We start from the raw sequence: 17,134 nt of genomic DNA on the forward strand, positions 1-17,134 counted from the left end.
AAGGAGATTGCAAAGAATGCGGAAGCGAGAATCAATGGAGCAGCAAGCAATGGCTATACCGGCAAGGTCATTGGTTACTAAGTAGGTATGGAGGCCGAAGCAAGTTGTTTCCTGAGTCAAGAACAAGTTTATGGCTGATAAGACAATTATCGCCCTTAGAGGAAAAATATGGCCGATGCTGTGTTCATCATCGTCCTTAGGCATTTTTGGGCTAGGAGATTATTTTCTAGCACGCAAGCTTTGCCAGAAAAAAGGGGGGCATGTGTTGACGCCCAAAAGTGGCAGGCTCGAACAGATTAGGTCTGACCTGTTCAGACCGGTTTGAGAAAAGTTCTCAAAACGCAAATTGGACTTTAACATTGCGTAGGGCTCGTCGAGTAGATCAAGATTCATATATAGAACGTCTGATTTGGAGTTCGGATGAGGAAGATATGACCTTTGTAAGATCTGCACCCAGGCATATCGGTCAGACCGGTTTGCCAGGCCGGTCTGACCGGCCTGGTTCTGTGAAAATCGAGTCGGAGTTGTATTTTAGCACAAGATTTGTTAGGATTTTGACTCCTGTAGGAGAAAGACTTCTCCTTCCTATAAATATGAAGGGCCACGGCCGATTAAGTTAGATCCAATCGACAAAAACATATCAATCTACTATTTTCGTATCTTTTACTTTTTCCTCTTTGCCCTAGCTTTTCCAACCCCATCTTGCTGTTCTTCCTTCGTCTCAACGACGTCCGATCCTAAAGCAACCCTGCATGTGCTTGCCCCGACGGGATCCTTCCTGAACGAGCGTTCGAAGGTTTACCGCCGAGCTCACCGGCGGACGGTCTGACCGGTCTATCAAACCGGTATGACCGGCCTGTGCAGAGGTGCTGCATCGAGCTCCTCTGTACGCTGCACGCTTGAGTGCGTTCGTGTGTTGGCCCAAAAAAGCGTCAACACACTCTCTCCGACCCATCCCTCATCGTCGTCGTCGTTGGCAATGACACAGGATGGGGCGGGGCTCCACGGTTGCTCTCGCGGCGGCGGATTTTGAGGTGATTTTGTTGCCTTAACGAATCTAAGTAAGTGCACAGCTGCTAGAAAATAATGTTGATGCATGTTATCCAGGTATAGTTGATGTAGTTTGATATATAATTTAGGATTGGGATATATTATTATATCTATGATATGATGCCGGGGAAGCCTAAAAGGCAATTGATATAGTTTTACAGCACAGAAACATAGTGCTTAATTCATTTCTTCTGTAAAAACAAGACTTGGATACATCTATCACGTACAACATGCTGTGCCTGCATTTTCTAGTTTGATAATCTGGCCTGGAAAGTTTCCAAACGGATTCAGAGGCTGCAATTTTTCCAAACGGTTCTGATTCTGTTGTGAAACGGGAGAATCGCGGCCAAACAGCCGGATAGAAGAAGAGACAGCGAGATGATGGGGGCAGCGGGACGGCTCGGAGGGGAATTGGACGGAAGGCGGAGGGACGGTGCACGATCAGACGGAAGGCGATGTATCCGAGTGAGGACCACGGATCGGAGGTGCTCCCCGCCGCCCATGGCCCTCCGCTTCCTCGGTGAGGGCGTCGCCGCCCGCCATTCTCCCCGCCGCCCGTGGCCGTCCGCTTCCCCGATGAGGGCGCCGCCGCCCGAGGTGCTCCAACTTCAAATAGTCTGATATCCATTGCCGGATTCAGTAGTAGCTTTTGCTCTATTTGTCCTGCTATTGGATTCCTGAGTTGCACTTCAAATAGTCCGGTATCTCACTATGAATTGCACTTCTGAGCACTTAAATTCCTGAATCCTGTCTCATTTCCCATTGTTCTTTTCAGCTCCCGTGTGATCGACCTGATCCGCCACATGCACAGCACCAACTAGATGAGCGAGCTGAGGCTTGGTGATACAGGGGAGTTGGTGTTTCTCCCCAGAAGAAGAGTGTAGAGAGCCCTCTACCGAGAATAAATTTTTTGTATGGAATTATGTCTGAAACTATATTGGGTGTATCCTAGTGGTTGGTTGAGCTGTAATGGCTCATGTTTTTATCTGAAACTACTGATCAACTTTCGATCTTAAATTCAGTGAGGTATGTCATGCCTACTTGCTGAGAAATGGAATGCTAAAATATGGAAATATTGGATGCAGGGACAATGCTCAATTCAATGAAATGATTGACAGACCACCGAGTGTGAACCAGTGCCTGCTCCATTTGCTGGTCCAAAGCCAGTAAGTGCCATTCTGAAGAAGGTGAAGAGGAAGCCTTCCATCCTGAAGACGATGTGGCATACGACGATGAAGCTGCAGATCAAGAGCTGGAGGAGTATCAGAATGTTTGTGGTTCTCCCAGGAGAGCACGCTTGTTGTATTTGTTGGTTGGAAGAGAATCCAATTGTTGTACATCATAATTGTATTACTACCTGACACAAATAGCTAACAGATACATCATACTCTACTTGTATTTGTTGGTTGGAAGAGAATCCAATTGTTGGTTGGAAGAGAATCCAATGTTGGTGGCTAATATTTCAAGTTCGTGTGAACACTTTCGATCATTTTGATCATATTTGTTTTCGTTTGTGATTAGAATACAGTCATTGACAACTTCCAAAACAGGTCCAGTCATTTGCTGATATGGGTAGTTGGTGCTTGTAATAGGTTACCAATTCATGGCTGCTAAAGTGCCTTAACTATTGCCAGCCTGCGAAATGTGAACTGGAGCAGTACCTGGAGGACCCTCAGCTTGCCAAACCAGAGTAGTGCTGATTTTTTTTCTGACACGGCACAGTTACTACTTACTTGCATGAAGACACCACTCAGACTTTGACACCACATAGAACTCCAGAGCCAGGAACTTGGCAAAACATACTCGAGGTCCTCTTACCATTTTATTCCAAAGGACAAAGTGCACACATGACAGCATAAATTGAAACATGGAATTAACCAAGGAAGAGAATCCATCAGAAGACAAGTAAGCTGAAAGCCTCAATGTTTGCTCCCAGATAAAGGAAAAAACATCAATTATCATGACCTTAGTTCATCTTATTAATTTAAGACTTGGTTTCATGGTGCAAACAAGACACCGGAGAGTTTGGAGTACTTATTAATAGCTGTGTTCTCTTTTATCATGTCATGCCTTGCTAGTTCTTCCCGTTCTGAAAATTTCAATGTGCTCTGCATGATCTGGATGTAGGTTTTGACTACAATACCAAAACTTTGATCATTCATGATGAACAATGCACCAATATCCCAGTAACCAGTACACCAATTTGAGAGAAAGGAGCAATCTTTCAACCTGATGGTTCCATTTTCAGAACTTTTACAATTGCATTTTCACAATTACAAGCACCTGCACAAGAACTACCTGCATTCTATTGCCTTACAGAATTGCAAAATCTCTCCCTGCACAACCACAACAAGATTGTCTGATACCAACAGAAGCACAAAGTTCTCCCTGCAAGCACACCATGATCGAAAGTTCCATTCCTCAGATTCGTCAGTTTTTCTACTGTAAAGGTTCCGGCCTCTTCCTCACTCGCCGAGGTTGATGAGGAGGAGATGGTCACCCCTGCCATGGCCAAAGCACACTGCCACGGTGGCCGACAGTGCTCGACGACCCGCACTCGCTGATGGGGAGCGACGAGATCGCGCTCCCGCTCGCGCGCGCAAGGCCCGCCATGGCCCGCGACGCGCACCGCTCCATGCGCCCGGCGGAGCTCCGGGGCGCACCGGGTAGATCCAGCGGGTCCAGCGACGCCCTCCGCCGCGCGCTGATAGTCGTCCCGCCTCCGCCGACGAGGAGCGCTGACGGATGGCGAGGGTGGAGGCGGGGGTAGGGGCGGGTAGGAGGCCGGAGGGGGAAGGGGCGACGATGGCCACGGGACAGGGGCGGAATCGCTGGCGGCGCTCGCGAGAGGAACGAGGACGTCGCGGAAAGGAACTGCCTGGCGCACGTCGTGACGGCGGAACAGGCCTGGTGCACGGGCCTGGGAGGGGTTAGAGATTTTTTTGAAAAAAAAAATGCTGGCAGGTGGGGGGAGCTTAGGCGCAAAATCGCTCCATCTCTTACCCCATCCATTAGATTGGTATCGTGTCGATCTGATTCAAAGTTTTCAAGTTTGCACTTATATGTTACTGTTTTTTTATAGTAGAGATGAATTTGTAACAAGGATGAGACCATGAAATTTAGGAGGAATAACTTTACTTATTAAAATTGTAAATGGTTACGTTGGTGTCGCCTCGTTAAAAACCTCACCTTCATCGTGGAGCCAACGTGGAGCCCCCAATGAGGAAAAGAGTACGACCCGTTACTTATGAAATTGAAATTGCGACACTCAAGTGTCGGATTGCGTTTATAACTCCACGTAAACTGACATCATGCTTGAAAATTAAACTGTAGAAAAATAAATATATTCTACTTTCGAGACTCGATCACGTTTATAACTCCAATCTCGAACCCCTTGGATCGACTAGTCCCGATCCATCACGGGGTAAGAGCCACCCCACTCCAGCATCCCGCAGTTCAGTTCACTCCAGGGATCACGCCACGCCAGTCGACGGAGACCGGCAGCGGGAGGTCCCTTAGAATGGTCCCAGGTGCTGCAGTGACGCGCGGCTCCGGAGTCATGCGACACTTGCAGCCTTCAAATTCCGCCCTTGTTGCGTCCGCGAAACCGTTGAGTCGCAGAGGCTCGTCTGCAACTCGAACAGTACGGGACGCGACGCGGTGCACCGTCTGTTTGAAGTTGGCGAAGCGGTGGACCTTCTCCGCTGGCTTGCGCGCTACTTTGAAGTGCTTGCACCACCGCTCGTAAAGCTGCCTCAGAGCCTTCTCCGAGCGGAGGTCGTGTGTGGTGAACTTCAGGCCGGCGGCCGCCGCCGGCTCCAGCAGTGTCAGCGCGAGCAGGACGACGGCGGCGAGGTGCTTCATCATCGAAAGTGGCGTCGGCTTCGCCTTCGCCTGGCCCGGACGTGGCGAATCGGCGGCGCTCGGCTCCGGCGGCTTTGGCGGCGGCGGCTGCAGCAGAGAGAGGCGGAGGTTCGGGCAGCACTTTATAGGCTGAGCTGCGGCGACTGTTGGAAATGACCAAATCTATCGGTCTCCTCACGAACTCACGAAACTCTATGATCGCTCAGGTGTATGGTAAACACGTACACATTCACAAGCAGAGGCACACACGAGAAGTCTCTTTTTCACGGCACTGCACACCAGTGCCCACAGCACTTCTATTCTCTTCACCACAGCCTTATGAATAAACACGCGTACGCACGCACACACTGGTTGAGCCACGTCTGGCCGCATGACCCGGCCAAACTCTCCTGTGGTCACTAATCACCTTCCTACATGCAAGGCACATCTCTCTACATGCAGATCACCACTAACGACTACACGCATGAGCTATCTGATCCTCTTTTCTCGCCATGACTCGTTCACTTAGACTTGGCCACAACTCCAAGCCAACGTGCGCCTGCATGACTGATCAGACTAACAAACACATGTATCTGCTGATTTTCTCCTAAGCACTCGCCATGTCTCGACCAGGCACGTGGCCGCACACCACAACACATACTCACACTCACGTCATGGCTGCCGATCTGCTTGCGCTTGCAGGTCCTGGCCACAACGCCATGCTGCACGACTGACACGAACACTACTAACTTGAACTAAACGATGCACTGAACATAAAGCAACACGTACAACAAGATTAAGTCTAACAGCGACGTGGGCTGGAAGAAGGGCCGTTGAGACATGCTAGTTGTATGTGCATGGTATAATATTTTGGTGCAGGAGGAGGCAGGTGAACGATACCACCGGCGGCGAGTGGCGGAGAATCTGTTGAAGATTAGAGAAGACGGCGGACTATTAGAGCAAACTTGTGCTGGAGATAACTTTCGGCCCAGCAGCCCACAACCAAAGCAGCAGGCCTTTGATCTGATCCCGGCCGGCCGGATTCACGATGATGCCCGCCGCCGGCGATGACGATCTCGCCTCCTTCCAGCCGCCGCTCGCCACGGCCAATTCCAATGCCGAATGCAAGCTGCTGACGATTATCCTGTTGTTTACCATGGTGGTGGTGATTGGCAATTCTCCCAGTGTACACAGCTTCTTCTCTGATCGAGACATATAATATCCAAAAGTGCAATGACTGTCCTCAACATCCATCACATCACCCTTTAATTTGTTATTTATTCTTCTTCTTGTCACTTTATCAGGTCTATTTCAAACACCAAAACAGTCAGCTCCAAGCCAAAAATGATCATCAGGGTAAGTACAACAGTGGATTTACAGTAGGACGGCTAGCTGTGGATCATCGTAAGCAAAACCAAGAAGCGACAGCAAAAGAACAGCTCCAGCTAGCATGTACCACTAGCCTCTCTAGCCCCTTTTCTCATCTACTGTACTGTACAGCCATCTCAAAAGCCTATTGAAATGGAAATTCAGCAAAATTTCCTCAGAGGGGTGTAAAAATATATGACAACCTAAGTATCAACAAGGAAAGCAGATTTTTTTCTACTGCTTCTCTGCAACATGGGTGGAAAAACTTCTGTTGCGTGCTTTCAGTTTCTTCTTCGCACCTCACATGTTAACTGGGCGAACGGTAGGTAGGTCAGCCTCTGGAACCCACCATGGTTTTCTTCTCCTCTGTCGACAAGCTCTCCTCCTTGATCATTGCCTTCTTGGCAAGCTCATAGCCTGCAAAGTTCATTGCTCCCAGAGGAGCAATCCAGAAGAAGCGGGGGATCGCACCCTTGAAGAGCCCTAGGGGGCCCTCATTTCCAAGGATGGACAACACTATCGTCTGCATGGACACTGGCGTGCCTGGAGGGGCGGTCATCATCCGTGTTTTCATAACGTCAAAGGGAGTGGTCACAACTGCTGCAAGTCCTCCGGACAATGCTCCAACTGCTACAATTTCCCATGGTTCCAACTCTCTCTTCGCAACATGCTGTGCTGCCTACAAAAACCAAAGGCCATCATCATTACATGTGCGGGTCATGAAAAGTAAAACTTTTCCTAACAGATGTAATGTAACTACCATTTTGAAATTATCACAACCAAATGCATACTGGTGGCACTGACCAACATAATGAGTAATTACTAGAAGAATCAAAAGTTCTACTGCCTAACTCTGGTCCATTTGGTATCAACTCTAATGCAGCAAAACAAACAACTAACTCTAGTCATTCAGATGTTTACTATTCCTGCAAGAAAATCCCATTAATATATTTTTTAAAATCCCATTAAGATGTTTTTTCACAGTCAGAGGCATGCATTTTTCAAATCAGCGGAACTGACAATAAGCTTAAAACAGCGGGCACTCAAATGCACAAATTTTTAAGTCAATAATAAGGTCGAGAAATGCCACTTTGAAGGTCTGTTGAAAATACAGAATCATTTTAATTAAATTCAGGATACCTTTTTAGCTTCTGCATAGAGGCACATTCCAGCAACATAGAAAGGAACCTCGCGACAAAGAGTGGCCCCAGTGCCACGAAAAAAGCCCTTTAGGCCATCTTGTTGCACGGTGCCAATAATTGCCTCCCCTACATTGTTGAAGATTCCAGCCTGCAAACGCTGCTTGAGAACCTCACAAGGGATACGGACTGCAGTCCCCAGGACTGTGCTGCAGAATGAAGCCATTGATTGCACCTATGGAAGAAAACGCAGATCATCAAGGAATTTCACTCAGCACAACAATTATTACAGATTTTAGTTTTTGCCTCGATCCTGGTTCAGATGCCATGCAATAGGTTTGTACAGGCGGACTAACTTCCATTTTAAGCTATGCAACCTTTTCTACTACGAATAAAAATAAGTTACTCTGAACTTTACAAGAATAGGTACCTCACTAGATGAGCTTAAATTGTTCAAATCGCCATACATGCATGCTGTAATTGAGAGCTTAACCAGGGCCATATAAGCAAGTTTATGTTACCACTACGAAGTTTTAAAAAGTTATATCATGAGATTTATAGGTTCTCCTGCGTGTTCGAGAAAAAAAAAGTTATATCGTGAGTTTTATATCATGAGAAGTTTTCCTGTGTGTTCGAGAAAAAAAGAGATTTATAGGTGACCTCAGGCCTGCACGTACGGCAACAAATCCCTTTATAATTTATTGTAGAGAAGGCAGAATTTGCACTAGGTGGTACTGAAGTAGTAAAATATACCTGAATCTCTGGAAGTGTTGGAGCAACATTAATTAATACAAGCTTGCTTGCTTCGAAGATTCCTGTCCTCAAACCATGGCTGTAAAATGACATGGTGTGAATTCTACAGCCTATGAAAGATTTTGCATATAAAACAATGAAATTGCGCAGACCTTGAAAACTGGCCAAGAATTGCTGGGATAGAACCTCGGTACAGTCCTCGAAGCCCAATTTGTGGTAGCTGTGAGATTAGCTCTGGAAATGAGAGCGTAGATGCTTGGACACGTGTCTGGTACAACATAAAAGATAATGCAAATGAATTTTGGATATCTTGGTCGGCAGACAGAACTTGTGTCCTCCTATACTAATCCACAAGATCAGTACATTCGTGATGAGCAATCATAGTCACAATAAAGAGCTCAAAATGGGATGCTACACACAGAAAGCTCCTAACTGAACATCCTGCGTTTTATTGAACAACTTGTTTGAATGAAAACGGTATAAGGAAGCATGCTGATGTACCTTCATTGAATCAATAGGATGCAGCAGAGAGGTAGAGAGAGCGCTAGCAAGGCCTCCAGCTAAAGCAGACTTCAAAACGCTTCCCGTGGATATTTCTACAGGTGGGGGAACAGCGACAACAGTAGCAGCTTCAAACCAAATGTTCCTGGATGCATTTTTAAGTGAAGAGAAAGTAAGATGGCAAATTGAGCACAATATACTGCTGAAAGATAGTAAGAATTGGTGATTATTTCCAATTGCATGGTCACTATTCACTAAAGCCAATGAAGACGTAAGTTTCTTCTAACAGGATGCGACAGGCATACCGAGGATCATCCTCAAGGCGTTCTGAAGGAAGTAGAAGCATGAAGTTGCGGAAATGCCCATATGAGATTGATCCTTCTGAATCTGCATTAAGATAACGTAGCATGGCAGCAGCGTTATCTTCATTGGCAGGAAGGCCTGCACTCTTCAAGGAAGTCAAAATTTGATTCTTGTGAAGTGTTCCAGACTTGCTCAAACACAACGTGGTATATGCTCGGAGAATGGTTGGCTCCTTCTGTTCCATCAATGATAAAAATTGCTTCCAGCCAATCGATTTTGAAAAAAAGTTGCTTCTGGTACGCCGCAAGAAGTCCCGAGCATACCTTCTAGGTAACCGTCTCTTCCTCATTGCAATTTCGAGATCTTCTAGAGTGACTTGGCCATCACCATCTCTGTCCAACTCTTCAAAGAATCGCTTTCCTGCAGCAGCAGCAGCAGCATACATCAATTACAATTATCGTCCCATGATCCAACTAACACATAAAAGCAACATTTTCATAAGCACTGTTCCAGTATACTATTTGTAGAGGATGCACAATGCTGATGCACCAATTAGAACCCCAGTTTGAAAGTTGTATGTAATGTTGTAGAACCCCAGTTCTTGCATAGGCTAAGGAAAATGTCTGATAGGCATACATTTTCTCGATAAAGTGGTATATCAGAACAGAGACCTTATATACTATAAATTGCAAACATAAATTGAATATCCTGAATCTGCATGCTTGAAGGAGCCCAATGATTAAAGTGCGTAAAACATAATAACTTCGACATCAAAACTGGCATTTCAGCATTCTACATTGTGGACTGATGGCCATTGTCGATTGGTGCCATATGGCAAACCCAATGCAGTATTGACCATTGCAGGCCATGAGCCTATATACTGAAAGAATTATGGTATGGAGGACACCTCCCTGTTGAAAAATGAAGAATGATGTTACCTTCAATCTTTGCATATCTGAAGAAGTCCTGCACAGAGAAAAGTTTCTTCTTGTCTGGGTGTCCATCCGGTGATGTCGATGATCTGCTGACCAGCTGCGGGACCAACTCGATGAGCTCTGTCAGCGAAACTGCAGACAGTGTCGAGCGCAACCGCTCCACATTGGACAATGGGATGTTAAGCAGCCGTGCAGGTAATTTCTGTGCTGACTGTGGTGAACCACTAGCATTGTCCACCCCCTCACTGTCCCCGATTCCAGCACTACCCTCCTCCTGGTCGCTGACCGGTGCTGGGGCAGGGGCCGCCGCACCCATGATGACTGCCGGGGGAGGCGGTGCCCCGACCTTTGCGAAGCCCAAGTTGGAAAGGAAGCCGTCGAAATCTGCCCTCTTTCCATCGATTACCTTCCTGAGAAGCTGGAATTGATTCGACTGTATGGTAGCGATACCAAATTCGGCGCCTTTGTGCTTGCAGGCATCGAAGGCGTCGAACGCAATGCAGAGGAGGAGCTCCAGCTGCTGCTGCTGCTGCGGGCCGGCGGCTGCAGCGCTCCGCTCCCGGTCCCTGAGCGGCCGCGAGTGTTTGCCTCCCCGGCGCTTAGGCCTGGCGTCGTCACCGCGGAAGCATCTGGCGAGTGACCTGAGGGGCCTGTGGAGGAAGTTGGTGACGACGACGTGGAGGTGGAGGAGGCGGTCGGGATTGGGACTGGGGCTCCTGGAATTGGATCCAGGGATGTGGATGATGATGGGAAGGTGAAGGTGGGCGATGGCGCCGCGGGCGGCGGCGAGCAAGGCCTCCAAGGGGCGGTCGGACGACGTATGCATCAGGGACACAGGCACTACTAGTACTAGGTGGCGGTGCTTCCGGTGCGGTGGTGGCCGTGGGTTCCGGCGACGGCGAGCGGCGGGAAAGGCATAGCAGCAAGTTGAGCTAGCGAGGCCTCACTCCCTCGGAGTGGGTTGTTGCTTCTTCTGGCGCCAGGGAAGAGAGTAGCGGTGGGGTGGAAGCTTACAGCGAGCGGCGGGGCGGTGGAGGAAGAAGCCGGCGGTGGTAACGAGGAGGGCGGGCGAGGCCGGCGAGCAGAGCGCAGACGGGAGGTGGAGAAGCGGCGACCCGCGACCATGAGAAAACAAAACAAACTGCACGATTTTATTTCTCAGAGAAATGAAATGAAATGAATTATTATGATTTTTTCAGATGTGGCCTATCTTTTTTGGCGAATTTGAAAAAGATACAATTCATAAGCTACTGTAAGAAAACAAAATTATTTTAAAATGAGTGTATCCAAACACGCTCTTAGTATGCATTGGTATATCCGAGGGACTGGATCAACTCTTCACGTATGTCCCCACCTTATCAATGAGGAACATATAAACACCGTACCATCATAACTTGAATTTGATCGGATATACTACTAGTACTAACAAGATTTGCTAACTGGGCCCACCTTGATGAAAAGAAATGGACCCACATCAAGGGAATGGATAGGCATGACGACCAGATCATTACGTGTCCTTTTCTAAATAATGACTAGAAATCTGGCGCAGCTTTGCCGCCGCCCTTCGCGTGGGATTTAGCCGGTGTCTCCATGTTTAAAAACTTTTATTGAAAATAATTCAAATTACTATTATCAAGTATAGCTAAAATTTAGATAATCTCCTAAACTATTTTTTTCAATTTACTATCTAGACTATGCAATTTAGTTCAATTTACCCGCTAACGTAATTTATCTTTTTTTTCCTCCGTACACAAATTGGATTTCAATTTAAAGTTTTGCAAGATGGCAGTGGACATCACAATTTATGTCAAAAAAAATATATATTATGAATTCTCCATCATTATTTCCCATATAATTTTGCATCCCAAGTATTAATTTATATTAAATGTCATTCCCTATAAAAATAATGATAAAAAATATATGATGAATTTTTTTAACATGTGTTATGAGTTATGATATCAAATTAGAATAATTGGAACATCAAATTGAGTAAAAAAAAACAGATTTCAAAAGGAACATCAAATTCGAACAAAATATATACGAGACTTGCAGGGCCAATCTGCTGCTTCCTTCCATACAACCTTTTATTCCGACAAAACCGGTAGTAGTACGTACATTCATGGTACATATATGCATGCGCAAGATGGAATTAACAGCCCCCCTAATCCTAGTCTACACTAATCACATGGACCATACTCTACTTCTACTAGTAACAGTAATTCATAGTACATATCTGGTAACTTTTTTTTACGTAATCACAATCACACTAGGATGATGCAAAAGAATGCAAATCCCTCAACAATGACTGCTGCTGCTGTGCTGATGGCGGCCTAGACAAAATCGAAGCGCATGAGGAGCCTGACCGACTTGAACCTGACGCCCTTGCGGTCGTGCAGGGGCACGGCACGGATGCCCTGCTTCAGCTCCCACACCGGCAGCACCGCCTGCCCTCCGAAGTCGTGCTTCTCCGACATGTCGTACTCCTGCACCTCTATCCTCAGCAGGGCGAGCTCCGGCACCGTCAGCGGGAACGCGAACTCCTCGTCCCACACCGGCACCCACTGGTCCTCCAGGACCCGCGTTTTCTTCATCACGCTGTCCGCCTTCACTCCGGCGATCCCTACCTGTTTATATTTCAGATACCATGTGTCACTCACTATATTGGGTCTTCTTAATTAGCTGCGACATTCCATGCGCCGAAATGGGTATGGAAATCTTTACCCTGGTATAGAAATCTGGAGGCGAGAAGGCGTCGAAATGAGTTTTACTGAAATCCATGCGCCACCCATCGCCCATGTATACTTTTACCTGCTCGGACATCATCACGGAAAAATTTTAGCTGCTAGGGTGGGCTATCTTCACTGAGATTTTCAGCAACCACAGTTGTCAGAGAATTGCAGGCATATCACCTACCTTGAGAGTTTTCTTCACTGGCAAACTCGCCTTGGGGTCAAATACTTCACCATTTGGACCTGTCACTAGCAAGAAGTCAGGTTTTTTAACATACCCGCAACCTCCATTAGCTCTGAAAAATCCTTGCATTAACCGCAGTGCTTTGTCATGCCCCTGAAAAACAAAAGCCCAACGGATTACGCCTTTCTTCACGGAGCTTCAGCACTTTACAACTCATAGCTGCATGCGACAGCTTAATATATACTATATATGCAAGTATAAATCATGACGAAAGTGGAAAATGGATCCCACCTGCATGTTGAACGCAACCATCTGAGCACCATGAGCCCAGGCATTCATTGGATCATAGTTAGAAGAATTAACCCTTGTGCCCTTCGGATACACTCGGAGTATATTCTTCTGGGTGAACCTGAATACAATTTCAATGCTTCATCAACTATGTGTATAGCAAGTTAGCAACCAACTTGAAGAGATGCAATCCTACAATTGGTTAGTGTTCATAGTTTGTGTTGGTTATCTTTTGTAGACGCTAGGGGAATTCAATCTTTTACTGAATTACCATGTGTGTCCTGTAACCTTGGCACACAGACAGTTTCTTTTTCCATCCGTTTCTCGTTACATACTGTAAGACTACAAAACCTGCTGAACCTCTATGGTCTAAACTCTAGAACAGAGGAATATGATTAAAAGGCATAAGCAAATAATTGAGTTTATAAAACCCACAGAACCAATCGTATAACAATTTGATACCAAATCTTCTAGTGTTCTTGTGCACTGGGCTCACACAAATTACCTTATGACTTCAGCACCATGAGAAGTTGTTGCTTTAGCTAACTGTGTTTCACTCAAAGAAAGCCGCCTGACTTTGTCTGGATCCACCCTAAGCGCATCCCGCAAATGGCCTTTTGGTTTTCCAGCTTGGATGGTGATCAGTTTCCTATACTCGCAGGCAGTATCCTGCTGAAATTTGGGGTCGTCCTCATCGGAATCTTCCTCATCTTGATCGTCTAGTTCATCCTGTTCATGACAGTAAGTTTACTTCATTCATGTTAAACAATGGGTGCATGTCTTGAAAAGGCAGTGATATTGCAGACCTTTCCATCAGATTCATCAGCATTTGAATCTATTCTTCTCAGGCTTCCTTGGTCTGGCAAATCAGCTATGTTTCCACTGCCATTCTGATTATCCTTAACTTTGAGAAACTCCTTATATTCTTGTGGGGGTTTAGTTGAGATGATTATCCTCTTCATCAGAGCTTCTGGAGAAGGAAACTCTTTCATTGGGTCTGAACTAGGGATGAAAAGAAGATCTCCAAATGTTTCAGTGAGCATCTATAGTAATTTCCATGTTAGGACTGATGTTTTAAACTGAGGGGAATTGCAAAGAAGAAGAAAAATGATACGGTAAGTAAACTTCACCTCAGCTACTTTGGCTTGGAGGTCCGCTGTGAGGTGATCCTCAAGAGTAATAACAAGGGGATAATTGGATGCACAAAAGGCATATTCTTTAATGGACTTTAAACATCTGATCATTTCTACAGGGGCAGTCAATGTCCTTTCAAATACCAAGAAAAATAAGAGTCAGGGAAACATTTTGCAGAGTGAGAGAAAAAAAAGGGATGGCTACAAGTTCAAGCAGTATGGGTTATTTATAACAAACTGACTGAAAATATGGAATTTAGCAGTGGTGTGTAGTGGGGAAATTCTTGTTCTAGCTACATTGTTGTGTAGGGAGTATTCATCCTTCATTTTGAAGAAAAGCTGGCATGGTATATCAGACAATAAACTGCGCACAATTGATTTTTTTATGTGTATCCAAAAGGTCATCCTCAAATGATATGAAGTTGTTTCCACATGCAAAAAAACACACGCTGTAATCATCCTACTTGTTGAAAAAGCCAATGTGGTTAAAAAAAAGAAAAAGGAATTCATACCCTCCATGAAGAATATCAACATTGTTCTTTGAAGCATTTGGCCACATATCGAGTTCAATGACTCTAACACCTCTCTCGAGTGACTTTATAATTGGGATGTCGCTGGAGTCACTATTGAGCTGGTTCCCAGTAAGGTAGGAATTATGGCCAGTGAATATGAAATAATGAGGCAACGGGGCTGACATGTCCTGGTGAACCTGAGGTAAGAGTGAAAGTAATGGTGAGCAATGAGGCAGTGTTTATCACGATGAAGCAAAACGATTAACCGCATGCTATGGAATGGGAACAATATGAAGCACATGTTTAGTACGAGGGCTGAAAAATCATTACATTCCTGTAGTACAGAGCAACAGCTAGGAGCTGGTAGTAATTCCATTGGGTCATTTTTGTGGCATGAATGATGCTACAGATACTAGTAGCGTTTCCTGAATTCGATGCAGATATGTCTGTTTTGTGAAAAGAACTACGGTAGTACTACTTGTAGTTGTAGGCTTGTGCTTCTCTGTAGTGATGGCCTCATCTGTACTCAGTTCTTTAGATGTGAAGTGGAATGTGAGAGCAGAGTGCAATAGAACCAAATGGCAAATGACATAGCACTAAAACGGAATGCAGAAATGTTCCCTCTGTCGCTGTTTCATCCCATTCATTCCCAATTTCCCATCCATGATCCATCCCGAGGAGGAGGAGGAGGAAGGAGCCAAGGAGGTAGTGTAAAAATGGAATCTTTGAGGAGGGATGAATGGAGTTGACCTTGCTTGATGGAAACAAGTCAACTGTTGGTAGTAGGAGAGTAGATGATGAAACTTGAATCAAACAATCATCATTCCTTGCAGAGGGTGCGTACGTACCTGGTTGTTGATTGGCGGGTTGAGATCGGGGGAGAAGAGGAACCCGAAGAAGTCGTCGAGCGTGGGCGGCGCCGGCGCCGGCGACCTGGTGACGAGGCGGGCGATGCCGCCGTGAGCCGCCGAAGTGCGCGCGAGGGTGGCGAGGATGCGGTCGGCGTCGGGGGCGGACTCGCCCTGGACCAGGGAGAGGAAGCGGCGGAGGCCGTCGTGGCCGCCGTCGGAGCTGCCGCCGCCGCAGCAGTAGGAGAGGTGGGCGGCGCGGACGTCGGGCGGCGGCTGCGCGTCGGGGGATCGGAACTTGCGGGTGAAGCACATGCAGTACTTGTACGCGTAGCTCCCCATCTTCTTGGTTCCTCTGCTGCTGCTCGAGAGACTTCTTCTTCCTCGACTCCTCCTCTACTTCTTCCCTCCGGCGCAAGAGAAGGGAAGGGGAAGGGAATCCGATCCGATCTGTCCGACAGAAGCTGCTGGTTCGCTCGCTTATCAGGTGCTGCAGCCAATTTCGCGTCGAGACCGCGTTGCGTTCGTCCCCTCCCCCTGGATTGAGAGATTCATTCCGCGAGTCGAGTCAAGTCAAGAAGAAGAAATGGCGGCGAGGAGACAGGCAGGCAGAGGCAGCTCAGCTGCTGACTTCTCCTGTGCTGTGCTAGCTGTACTGTAATGGAAAATTTTAACACGAGGAGGCATTTCAAAAGGCGGGCCGTTGTTTTCAAAAAAAACCCTTGCTACTCTCACAAATCAATTATTCCTCCCGTGTCATTTTTGGAGGAAAAAAAAGCTGTCATAGGAATTTTGGTTTTTTTCCTCGAAACCACGCAAGAGAGCTGCGTGCCATTATATTAAGAAGGAAAAATAATACAACGCGGGTCTTTCCGGGCGCATCATAGGAATAAGTGAGGTGTTGATATGCAAAGGTCATTTCTTTATTATTGATCGTAAACAAGTAGCGCAGGTCAACTAAAATCTTTTCAACTCCACTTGTAACGGTTTACAAATCTTACAGTACTATCATGACGAGCTTCAATTCAAGATTTTACAAATCGATTAGTGCGTTCATCACCAAACAAAGCGATCTTATTTTCTTTGTTATAAAAGAGATGGTTTTGTTTGGAAGACCGAGTCGGTCTGTAATGTGAACAGCCTTGACCTGACCAGATGGGAGCCAAGTCACTCCAGCTAACACTGACAGTCTTGCAACAACTAGCACTACCTCAACATAAACATATGCCATGTCTACGTCATCAATCTGTCCAACAATCACAGCTCTTTGTTGCTTTCCTCAACAATTTGTTAGCCAATAATATTGTACGTGCATGCCATTGCCATTAATTAAATTCGTTCATCATTTGGAAAGGATGTATGGAAACAAGCAGTAAGAAGTAAATAACATAGATCATAGTGTTTCTTTACAGACATGGCGGCCTCTACAAAGATGAATGGAGTGTGCGAGCTTTGGCTTCCTCTGGTTGCAGGCTCTGCGTCAGCAGTTGATGCACTGCACCCCTCGCTTATGCTCATTAATTAGCTCAAGACTGTACTCCCCTTGAT

The 17,134-nt window shown here is 46.3% G+C and overlaps 3 protein-coding genes across 3 annotated transcripts; all 3 read right to left on the minus strand.

The window, feature by feature from the left end:
- Nucleotides 1-4,506: 4,506 nt before the first annotated feature.
- On the minus strand, nucleotides 4,507-4,914 carry LOC117864962 (cysteine proteinase EP-B 2). Its single transcript, XM_034749022.1, has one exon. The coding sequence runs from the start codon at nucleotides 4,912-4,914 to the stop codon at nucleotides 4,507-4,509; it is 408 nt and encodes a 135-aa protein (XP_034604913.1).
- A 1,237-nt stretch (nucleotides 4,915-6,151) lies between these two features.
- LOC140220133 (uncharacterized) lies at nucleotides 6,152-11,035 on the minus strand. Its single transcript, XM_072295424.1, has 7 exons — nucleotides 9,896-11,035; nucleotides 8,960-9,377; nucleotides 8,655-8,799; nucleotides 8,306-8,421; nucleotides 8,154-8,232; nucleotides 7,402-7,635; nucleotides 6,152-6,940 (listed from the first exon to the last, which is right to left on the minus strand). Exons 1-7 carry the CDS (start codon nucleotides 10,716-10,718, stop codon nucleotides 6,593-6,595), a joined length of 2,163 nt encoding a protein of 720 aa, XP_072151525.1. The 5' UTR covers nucleotides 10,719-11,035; the 3' UTR covers nucleotides 6,152-6,592.
- Nucleotides 11,036-11,938: 903 nt separating this feature from the next.
- LOC117862368 (phosphoinositide phospholipase C 2-like) lies at nucleotides 11,939-16,244 on the minus strand. Its single transcript, XM_072295425.1, has 9 exons — nucleotides 15,587-16,244; nucleotides 14,739-14,935; nucleotides 14,224-14,359; nucleotides 13,900-14,136; nucleotides 13,599-13,822; nucleotides 13,097-13,214; nucleotides 12,806-12,958; nucleotides 12,614-12,700; nucleotides 11,939-12,516 (listed from the first exon to the last, which is right to left on the minus strand). The coding sequence occupies exons 1-9, from the start codon at nucleotides 15,926-15,928 to the stop codon at nucleotides 12,223-12,225; spliced, it is 1,788 nt and encodes a 595-aa protein (XP_072151526.1). The 5' UTR covers nucleotides 15,929-16,244; the 3' UTR covers nucleotides 11,939-12,222.
- Between the last annotated feature and the right edge of the window lie 890 nt (nucleotides 16,245-17,134).

Source organism: Setaria viridis, chromosome 7 (genome assembly GCF_005286985.2).
Source record: "Setaria viridis chromosome 7, Setaria_viridis_v4.0, whole genome shotgun sequence".
Taxonomy (NCBI): domain Eukaryota; kingdom Viridiplantae; phylum Streptophyta; class Magnoliopsida; order Poales; family Poaceae; genus Setaria; species Setaria viridis.

Excerpts from the sequence above, each read along its gene's own strand:
- LOC140220133 (XM_072295424.1), bottom strand. The coding sequence starts at position 10,718 with ATGCATACGTCGTCCGACCGCCCCTTGGAGGCCTTGCTCGCCGCCGCC. Across the intron at positions 8,800-8,959 it reads CGCCTTGAGGATGATCCTCG|GAACATTTGGTTTGAAGCTG; the intron begins GTATGCCTGTCG and ends AAATGCATCCAG. Across the intron at positions 6,941-7,401 it reads TCTATGCAGAAGCTAAAAAG|GCAGCACAGCATGTTGCGAA; the intron begins GTATCCTGAATT and ends TGGTTTTTGTAG.
- LOC117864962 (XM_034749022.1), bottom strand. The coding sequence starts at position 4,914 with ATGAAGCACCTCGCCGCCGTCGTCCTGCTCGCGCTGACACTGCTGGAG.
- LOC117862368 (XM_072295425.1), bottom strand. The coding sequence starts at position 15,928 with ATGGGGAGCTACGCGTACAAGTACTGCATGTGCTTCACCCGCAAGTTC. Across the intron at positions 13,823-13,899 it reads CTGATGAATCTGATGGAAAG|GATGAACTAGACGATCAAGA; the intron begins GTCTGCAATATC and ends TGTCATGAACAG. Across the intron at positions 12,517-12,613 it reads CTCCAGATTTCTATACCAGG|GTAGGGATCGCCGGAGTGAA; the intron begins GTAAAGATTTCC and ends AAATATAAACAG.